Genomic DNA, 10,635 nt, shown 5'->3' on the forward strand with positions numbered 1-10,635 from the left:
CCCAGTGGAAGATGGGCTATAAAATGGGAAGTGCACAATAATTAATTAGTGTCCTCCCTTGACCCGGTATATATATATATATATATATATATATATATATATATATATATATATATATATATATATATATATATTATATATATATATATATATATATGCCTGTATATAAACATATATATATATATATATATCTAATATATAAAGCTCAGTTCTGTATGTAATGCATGTTTGTCGCTGGTCTTGGATAGATTAAAGTGTTATAATATTATCGTGCGCATTTCTCTAAATTTATGAGTTAAAAAATTACTATTGAAAGTGTTGGGAAATAATTTTCATTTTTCAAATTAAAGTAATAATTGTCGGCGTGTTCATTAAACACAAGTTTTAAAAAATATCATCTTTTACAAAAATTCTAATTATGTCTTTATTTAGTCCTATAGCATTTACTTCCCTTTGATAAATTAGGAAAACACAATTACTTCCCTTTATAAAACCATTGCATTTACTTTGCATTAATTTACTTTTTATTACTTTGTTTTGGTGTTGGGAAAAAAAATAATTACATAATTAGCGGGGATTGATCAAGTGCAAATGTTGTAGGTATTTTACGGATAAGCTTGGAGTATTAAAATTGTTCATTAAATTGAAACAGGCGCGTTCGTTTAAGTGAGTGCAAAAGACTATGAATAAGTTGGGGTACTATAGTCGTTCATTAAGCAGGTGATTCCGCCCCGGGCGTTTATGTTCGCGTTAGTGTTTTCTTTGTGTTTAGGTGGGTTTGCGTTAGTGGTTGCGTTTTGATTTGGTTCGTTTTTGTTCTTTCTTTTTTCGTTTTTGTTTGTGTTTTTTTTTGTTTGGGTTTGTATTTGTGTTTTTGGTTGGTTTTGCGTTTGGATTTGGTTTGTTTTCGTTTGCTTTTTCGTTGTTTTTTTTTTTTTGTTGGTATTGGTGTTTGTGGTTGAGTTTGTTGTTAGGTTTTTGTTTTCGTTTGCTTTTTTGTTTGTTTTTTCTTTGTGTTTGTATTGGTGTTTGTGGTTGTGGTTGGGTTTGTTGTTAGGTTTTTGTTTTCGTTTGTATTTGTAGTTGTGTTAGCGTTATGTTTGCGTTTCACACAGGTAATGGTCTTTAACAGAAAGGTTTTTCACAGAAGCCAGAGCAGGGCCTGGCCGGGACGGCTAGTATATACATAAATAAATAAATATATATATATATATATATTTATATATATATATTTATATATATATATATATATATATATATATATATATATATATATATATATATATGTATATATATATATATATATATATATATATATATATATATATATATATATTCTTTTTTTCTTACAAGAAAAAGTATATTTTATTTTGTTTTAGCTAATTTTTGTTATATCTAAGTTAAGCGATCGTTATAATCTAACAAAGACCATCCAAATTCGAGTTGTTCCCCATGATAAAAACTTCAACCATCCCCTCAAGTATTACAATTAGCTCTCATCGCTTTCTGTTCGCAAACGGTTTATCTACAGCGAGGCTTCCTAAAATAATTTACATTTCTGGCACACAAATGGGTTGATCAACCAGCTTCAGTGAAGTTAAACATAAACGGAATCTTATCAAAACAGGCTAGAAAAACATGTTTTAACCCCATATGTGTGGCGATGACTGATCCGTATAGTATTTACAAACACAAATGACTGGTTAGTGATAGGTCGAAACTATAATAGCACTATAACTCTAACATAATAGTAAAAGTATTTAAACCTACTGAGACTTTTTTTCCGGGGGGAGGGGCACTTGAAATTTTCACTAGGGTGGGGGACTAAATTTCCCGGGGGGGGGGGGGATGCGGCTACTGGTAAAAGTATGTTTTTTCTATTTAAATTCTGCTTTGTACGGGTGGGGGGGGGGGGGGGCGTTAGACTTTCTTCTGAGAGTGGGAGGGGGGGGAAGCGCAGCCCCCCCCTCCCCGAAGAGACGCCTGAAAGAACTCTGGTATCAAATCAAATTAGAGTCTGCTAAAGAAAATGATAAATCAACACAGACGTTGCATTTTATTACATATTTTTTTGTCCTCAGACTGTCCCTAAGGACCTACAAATGTCCCACAAGCATGATGGCAGCTATTTGTACGCCAAGTTTATCATCATTTAGTTTTTTTAAATATATGTGTAACTGTAACATCCTAGCTCAGTGCAATAACTTACGTTGTGTAATTGCTTATTTCTTACCATCCATTATGTGTGTTTGTGATCATGTGAAAATAAATAATTATGTTGAAATGAAGTAGGCAATACCCTGACCACTCTGGTAAAGGGGAAAGGGGGGGGGGGGTAAGTGTACTTAGTCAATAGTCTCGGTAGGTGTGAAACATATTTTGTCAAATGTGGTGCTATGTAATTAAAATAAATACGGTTATAAAAACGTGACTAATTTTTGGACGAACTTTACACACATTTTAAAAAAGCGGGAGTTATCTCCGCTAAACTTTCTCGAATATTTTTATAAACCACTACGGGGATGGCTATTCGGGATATATATATATATATATATATATATATATATATATATATATATATATATATATATATATATATATATATATATATATATATATAGAGGAAGTATTGTAATCGTGCAAAAAAAAAATCGAGATTTTCACAGAAATTTCATACATAAGTATTATATCTAATTTGTAGATCCGTATCAACTTTTCAGCGATTTCCGATACCCCGGAAGTGGAACTTTTTCTACTTTCAATTTTTCAAAAGACTATAACATGAGTACTATTTCAGATAGATAAATAAAAGTTCACATATAAGTAAAAGCTCCAATTCTCTGTCTTCTTTCAAACTTTGAGTAATTTCTGATGAAAGGAAGTAGTATTTTAGGCTATTCCCGATTGCTCAAAAAACGCATGTGAATTTATAAAGTACTAATAATATTCCTCACTTTTATACACATTTTATTTGGCGTTCACTTGGTGTGCAGTTTTTTTTACGAGATTCTATTCTATTTTTAAAAGTTTAAGTAATTAAAAATTGATTAAAAATATTTCTATATCCCAAGTTGCCATCCCCCGTAGTGTTATATAAGAGTATTCGAAAAAATTTAGGGGAGATCACTCCCGGTTTATTTACAAAAATAAAATCGATATATTTGGGGGGAAAAAATCGACGTTTTAAAAAAAAATTCAATTTTGATGGAGGTTTACGCCGATGTGTGACGTCATTTTAGGGGGGTCTGGCTTTTTGTGACGACGCATGACGGAGGGGAGGGAGGGAGGCGAAATCGTCAAAAGAAAACCTTACTCATTTACGGATGCCCCCCCCCCCCCCCCGGGTTTTTTAAAAAATAGAGGCCCTTAATCGAGATAATCAATTTATTTTGATGGATTCTTTCCCCTCGCTAAATATAAACCCCTCTCATTTATTCACATGCACTTTAATATATTCTAATAAAATCCCAGCAGAAAACGTAAACAACGCATGCAGATGTTTTGTTTTACCATGTTCATTTGTCAGCTGTTGAACTAGGCCATGGTCGCTAATTTTACTAACAGGGAATTCCCGATGTTCTATTTCTAAAAAAAAAAAAAACACACTCAACATGGCAAGTTGTAAGGTCTGCTGGCCATTTTGTCGTCGGTTCACGAAACAAAGCTTGACGTAATGACGAGAGTTAAATTAGGCCTACTTTTTGTGTGAGTTACTGCGGGGTGAAGGTCGGTTTATTTTTAGTTGAGCTACACACGGTGAGTTCATGCAATGTGTTTAGTTTCAGCCCATGGGTTGTTCGTTCTAAGTCTGTGTTTATTGTGTGCTTCAAGATAGCATTACTTTAAGTAAATTCGACATTGGCCGATGCATCGTCTACTGAAGGATAAATACTAGATTACAATTAAATACAATAGTATAAGCCGATTAATATTAGCGATTGAAACTTTATGCCATATATATTCTTGATCGAACTGGGAAGTGTATCGTGATCTTTAGCATAAAATGTAGTAGCCGGCATTCAATTTTAGTTAAATCTAGATGTAGATCTAGAATCAAGTAAGTCTATCAGAAAAAACTAACACAGCGATTGTGTGTGTATTTTTCACAACGAAGCCCGATGCTATCCTCCGGTAAAATGGAAGAATAAGGTTGAAGGTTGTAATATAATGTCAGTGAAAGTTGTTAAGATTACTTAGATTAAGGTTAGGACTGAAGTAAGTTTTTAAAACACAGACCTTTTATGGTGGTTTGTCATTTTGTCATGTAAAGTTACATGTTAGGTGGGGTTAGGTTAGGGTAGTATGTATTTGATCTTCTGTATGCGATATCTTTAATACTAAGGGTCATCCATAAACGACGTCACGCTTTTTAAAACGACTTTGAACTTCCCCATCAGTCTCCATCGTCACACATCGTCACAAAAAGCCAGACCCCCCCCCCCCGGTTAAATGCCGTTACACCTCAGCCTACAACGCCCCCCCCCCTAGAATTTGAAGTTTTTACTATTTAACCGTTAATTTCATTCTAAAATAGTTACTGTGCTCAATCAACATTGGGTAAATGAATTCATTTATATTAAAATTTTCAAGAAGTCTTGTAAAAACGCGACATAATGGCTAAAAAAATTCTAACATTACTTGCAGCTCGATTCTTTGAACTGTTGCCATCCGATTTACGGTAACTCTAGCTCTAATCCTGAGACTTTCTATAAAAGTTGGCCTGCGGTCTTGTAATCACCATTAATAAAACTGTCAACGGTCACATTTTACTATTAGACTAATTACGTTTTTATCGGGCCGTAACTAATCACAGTAAATTAGTCTTAGGTTTGGTTTAGGCGTAGGCGGGGCAGTTTTCTTGAACTGTGAGAACGACAAGAAATTTTATTTACCTGTAGGGCATTGTGATTTTTGCTTTTTATTAGAAACGTTAAAATAATTGATGATAAATTTAATACGAAAAGAAATTGTCAATTCAATTCGAAGAACATCCGTCATTGGCTGGTGAGTTTTACTTCATGTCCTTAGAACTGTTGGTGTCCTTTTAGCTGTTGATGTCTTAAAGCTGTTAATGTCTTATAGCTGTTGATGTCCTTATAGCTGTTGATGTCCTTATAGATGTTGATGTCCTTATACCTAATGATTTCCTTATAGCTGTTGGTGTCCTTATAGCTGTTGATGTACGTATAGCTGTTGATATCTTATAGCTGTTGATATCTTATAACTGTTGATGTCCTTATAACTGTTGATGTCCTTACAACTGTTGATGTCCTTATAGCTGTTGATTTCTTATAGCTGTTGATGTCCTTAGAGACGTTGGTGTCTTAAAGCTGTTGGCGTATTAAAGCAGTTGATGTCCTTAGAGCTGTTGATGTTCTCTAACTGTTAATGCCCTTATAGCTGTTGATGTGCTCATAGACGTTGATTGTCCTTAATGTTCTAATACAGATGTTATGTGAGATGGTCGCGAAAGTCAGCATTTCCCCAAGATACAATGTTCCATAACCCCACCTCCCCCACCCACACACAACACGTAGATACTGTCTCGTGTTTCTAGGGTCAAGGACGACATAGTCAGAACGAGATTTCGTTCCTTGTGTTTGTTTTTTATCACTTAGTGTAACTTTTTCGTTACTTTTTATTTTATCAGTAAAAGTTTGTTTTATAACTTTGAATATCCTTATTTTCCTTGCCTTCACTTTGATATATATATATATATATATATATATATATATATATATATATATATATATATATATATATATATATATATATATATATATATATATGTATATATATATGTATGTATATATATATATATATATATATATATATATATATATATATATATATATATATATATATATATATATAATAAGTAAGTTCCTTTTTCGAACCTGACGGTTCATTGGGCAAGTGAAGTAGAGTTCACCTCTTTCTGTGACCTTGCATTTTGAAGGGATTGTGTGGTCAGCACTATGCCCAGCCGCTTTTACTTTCCCCCTAATGTGGGTTTAAAGTACTTATCAGAGTTGGGTGGACTTGAACCCAGATTCGAACTCGAGGCTTTATGGGTTGGCAGTCTAGTGCTCTCTCTATATTAATTTGACTCTTTTCATTTGACTGTCCAGTGAAATGATATGGTACATAGGAAGTAAATATGATACAACTTGGTATCTTTATATACTTTGAATGTAGTTATATAAATTTGTTTAAATGTTTTGAATTCTTGTAAGAAAAATATAGTTGAATTTATCTTTTATTTTTATTGATACCATATTTTTTTAGATTAAAGATTAATATTTTATTGTTTTAACATATGTTTATTATTGTTAAAGCATTTTTAATAGCAATTTTAAAAAAATAGTTGTTACATGACTTTATTGTTACAATCAGTTTTGCTTTCGGTGTTTTTCAGGCCTTCTTTGCTTCTAGCGGGGAAGGCCTTTGAAACTTTCAATGGGGGGGGGGGCATTTAAATTTACGAGGTGGAAGGGACACTGATTAGGCCTAAAGTATATATTGTCTTTTTAAAATATATTATTCTCTAATTTGTTTTTTCGGGGAGGGGGGGGGGGGGGGGCAGAAAGATAGACTGACATTTCCACATTTGCCCCCTCACCCCGGAAGAGTTGTTGAAAGAAGACCTGGTTGCACTTTATTTCATTTTTTTAAACAACATTTTAATGGCCACAAATTTTTTTACTGTAACAATTTTGTTGTTGTTTTAGTATTTTTTAGATATTTTTGTCTCATATGGTTGACTGTTACAATATATATTTATCCAATGTTATATTGCAGAGGCGCAGCGACGGGGGGGGGGGGGTACATATGTCCCCCGGCGCCGATCGTAGGGGCGCCAAAATAAGCTGGTATTTTAAATTATAAATATAAAAAATATATGGGGGAGAGGGCGCAAAATTGAAGGTTTGTACCCGGGCGCCGGGAGGGGTCGCTACGCCTCTGTTATATTGTTACAATATTTGTATTGTAACCGCGATTTTTATGGCTGCAATGATTTTATTGCTACAGTTGATGACCCGCGACATGCTAAGGTCATGGCCGGTCTACAAAAACTTGAGCTGGAGAGGCTGCATTCAGGTGGGGGGACATATGTTCATCATGTGGGGGGGGGGGAGTTGGGGGGGGAGTTGTTGTAGAGGTGGATTGGGATTTATATGGGGTGGGGTTTAATTATTTTTTTGTATTTAGCAACCACTGATGCTCGAGAATCTCATTTCGAATTTAATCAAGCAAATTACCCTTTCATACTAGACTAGACCTTCTATAAAGCTAATAAAATTGTAACAGAAGTTGATTAAAATACGCTAAGTTGTCCAGTTGTAGCTAATAAATTTAGTTCATATATTTCATATATTTCGTTCTATCACACAGGTTACTGTAATCATGGGTGCTCATTGTAAAGGCCCGAGAAAGTGGTAGTTGGTATAGGGCTGGTAAGTAGGTCACCAACCAGTTCTTCGGCTCAATAAAACCTGCATGAGCCATAGAACTGTTTATTGACCTACTTACCAGCCCTATACTTCATGTGATAAAAACGTTGACTCTTCTGTTTCAGGAAATCACGAAATAGAAATCTGCGAGATAGAGAGCGAGCAGGACCTACTCAGCCACCAGCAAGGCTGCCTCAAAAACCCGGGCCACGCCCACTTCATCGCCGTCAACGACTTCACCATCCACCACCTGCCCGACCACTACCACGACAAGGACTTCTACCAGCTCATCAAGATCCTCGCTTTCTTGACCGTCCGCGTTGCCGTGGCCACGGTCAGCCCGCACCGGCCCCAGTTCTTCCACGGGACGGATATCCCGTATCTGTTCCACGGCCGGGGCGGCACCCAGGGGTGGGTGAGGTACGGGACTGGTCGAGTGTGGGATGTGGAGAGGTAAGAGGATGCCTAGAGAGGATTTGAACTATGTATTACAGTTACAGGATATGATAAGAGCTAGTGATATGGTTAGGTCTAAGATCAGTGTTACGTCTACGGTTAGTGTTAGGTCTACGATTCATGTTAAGGTCCAGTGGCGTAGCGAGGTTGGGTGTCACCCGGTGCGGCACTAACGGTGTCACCCCCCAGAGGCGTAGCGACCCTTCCCGGGGACAAACTTTCGATTTTCGATTTGCACCCCCCCCCCCCTCAAACTTTCGATTTGCACCTCTTAAAACTCTATTTTAACACTAATTAATCACTTAATTAAGTGGAATTATCATTTTTCTCTATATATTTTACTATTTTTTGCCTTGGTGTCACCCCCTTAAATGGTGTCACCCGGTGCGGTCCACACCCACGCCCCCCCCCCCTCGCTACGCCTCTGTTAAGGTCTACGATTGAAGTTCTTACTACTAGTTCAGTAAATAATTAAATTACACTATATATTTAATCACTAGATATATCAGGTCTTGTCCAGTTATGCCCCGCCACTAAACCAAAATGGCCAACCAAATAGAATTTATATAGAAAAAATATACTTTAACCAGTGTCTACCCCAGAGGCGTAGCGACCCTTCCCGGCGCCCGGGGACAAACTTTTCGATTTGCACCCCCCTCAAACTTTCGATTTGCAACCCCTCCTCTAGATTTCGATTTGCAACCCCCCCCCCCCCCAAGATTTTGATTTGCACCCCCCCTCAACCTTTCAATTTATTTTTCCAACCCATTTTGGCGCCCCCTAAGGTCGGCGCCCGGGGACATGTGTCCCCCCCGCCCCCCCCCCTCGCTACGCTACTGGTCTACCCCCCCCCCGGAAAATTGTGTCGTCGTCCCCTTCCGAAAATTTCAAGTGCCCTCCCTCCCCCTCGAGGAAAAGTCTAAAAAACCACATCTATTTCTATTTAATTATGTAATTATATAATTATACATAATAATGATATCATATAATATATATGCTTATATGCTTTCTCTGACAGCTATCAGAAGACGACGACCAGACCTGTCCATGCTCCCTGTGTCGCCACTCGATGACGTCACGAAAATCGTGGGGCAAAGTTCACGTGGACACGGCCGCGCACGTCGTGTTCGACGCGGCCGAGGCCAAGGCCACCACGTGCCGCTGGGGCTACGACGCCGACGACAGCCCCGTCGTGAACCTGGAGGGGGTGGGCGTGACGGAAGTGAACGCCGAGAGAGACACCTGCCGGGTGACCTGCATCACCCACGACCTCCAGCTGGTGGAGAAATTAAAAGACATGGTTCAAGAGTATGATAGATTCTTCTGGGACGTGACGAATAAATACGAGCCTCGTCCAGAAAACAATCAAATTGTTGTCGTGTCTCATCCCCATGGTTGCAGTAAACAAATTTCTTTAGGGAAATTCACGCGCAGGAATGAACTTCCGGACAAGCGCACGAGCTATATCTACACCGCGGCTACCTGCCCGGGAAGTAGCGGGGCGGCGGTTTTTGTTGTAGGGCGCGAAGGGTGGGAGTGGTACACTCATTCCCACTGTGGGGCTAATAGTGATGGGAATCATAGTGGGTACCGGTGGTTCTAAAAGTGTTGAGTGATGAATCCATGAAAACAGAGGGGCAGCCATTGATATGAATTACAGTGACTGTCGGTGGTTCTAAAAGTGTGAATAATATACCCATGATCACCATGAGGCAATGGGGATCACAGTGGCTGTTGGTGGTTCTAAAAGTGTGAATGATAACCCCATGAACACCATGAGGCAATGGAGAGCGCAGTGGCTATGGGTGCTTCTAAAAGTGTAGATGATGTTCCCATAAACACAGCTGGGCAGCCATTGATAGGAATTACAGTGGCTGTCAGTGGTTCTAAACGTGTGAATGATGGAACCCAGAAGCACAGCAGGACAGCCATTATTGAGAATCACAGTGGTTGTCGATGTGAATCGTGTGAAAGGCGCAAAACCAACCTTTCTCGGGCTAAAAGTGATAGAAATCAGTGGCTATCGATGGTTCTAAAATTGTTAACAATACACCTATTTACAAAGTAGGACACTTGGTGTCACCCATAAGAACAGCAACTTTAGACACAGCCTTGTGGCGATACTGGGTCGAATTGTATTTTTGAAACCAATTTTTGGAGGGTTTCTTTTTCAACTCATTGAGCTTATTGATGTTTACATATTTTTTATTATTAACACGTTTTTCTTAACTCAGCTTCGCGTTTGTTTGTTTGTTTGGATGTTTGTTGTTAAAATTGACATCGAAAATTAGCCCACTTCTGATTGCTCTAGAGATCTGAAATTTGGCATGTAGGCTACTTTCGCCTAACAATTTCAGATGCAATCATAAAAACTAGCAATTAGAGACCGTAATTAGCTTAATTTAATTACGCCCCAAGGACCATAAAATTGAGGACATGATTTCTAAAGATACCGACAAGACTGGAGGCCTATTGACACAGTTACTTCGGCCCCAATCGATGTGAGCGCGCTGGCCGTGATCGTATAGCGGTTAGTACTTCGCGTTGTGGCCGCGACAACCCAGGTTCGAATCCTGGTCGCTCAAGATTTTTAGTCCGTGTATTTATAAACACTTAGTCAAGTCATACTTAATCAAGTCATTAGATAAAGTAGAAAATAAACTATATAAATTTTTTTTAAAAAACCACGTTTTTCATGTGTAGCAACGGACTAAAAAGGAGAAAA

At 37.8% G+C, this 10,635-nt stretch overlaps 1 protein-coding gene across 3 annotated transcripts; it reads left to right on the forward strand.

Annotated features, from left to right (window-relative positions):
- The first annotated feature begins 3,599 nt into the window (after positions 1–3,599).
- LOC131957423 (uncharacterized) lies at positions 3,600–10,635 on the forward strand. Of its 3 annotated transcripts, none has more exons than XM_059322220.1 (4): positions 3,600–3,756; positions 7,033–7,101; positions 7,580–7,907; positions 8,929–10,635. In XM_059322220.1, exons 2-4 carry the CDS (start codon positions 7,059–7,061, stop codon positions 8,981–8,983), a joined length of 426 nt encoding a protein of 141 aa, XP_059178203.1. In that variant the 5' UTR covers positions 3,600–3,756; positions 7,033–7,058; the 3' UTR covers positions 8,984–10,635. The 3 variants fall into 3 exon arrangements, with proteins under 3 accessions (XP_059178203.1, XP_059178205.1, XP_059178204.1); XM_059322222.1 differs by having other exon boundaries at positions 3,603–3,705; XM_059322221.1 differs by lacking the exon at positions 3,600–3,756 and adding an exon at positions 4,825–5,004.

This window comes from Physella acuta, unplaced genomic scaffold (genome assembly GCF_028476545.2).
Source record: "Physella acuta isolate Inbredline_101_S28 unplaced genomic scaffold, ASM2847654v3 ptg001240l, whole genome shotgun sequence".
In the NCBI taxonomy this organism is placed as follows: Eukaryota; Metazoa; Mollusca; class Gastropoda; family Physidae; genus Physella; species Physella acuta.

Bases quoted from the DNA above. Each gene is read 5' to 3' on its own strand.
- LOC131957423 (XM_059322220.1), top strand. From the start codon at position 7,059: ATGGCCGGTCTACAAAAACTTGAGCTGGAGAGGCTGCATTCAG. The intron at 7,102-7,579 runs GTGGGGGGACAT...CTTCTGTTTCAG, and splicing joins GCTGGAGAGGCTGCATTCAG to GAAATCACGAAATAGAAATC. The intron at 7,908-8,928 runs GTAAGAGGATGC...TTTCTCTGACAG, and splicing joins CGAGTGTGGGATGTGGAGAG to CTATCAGAAGACGACGACCA.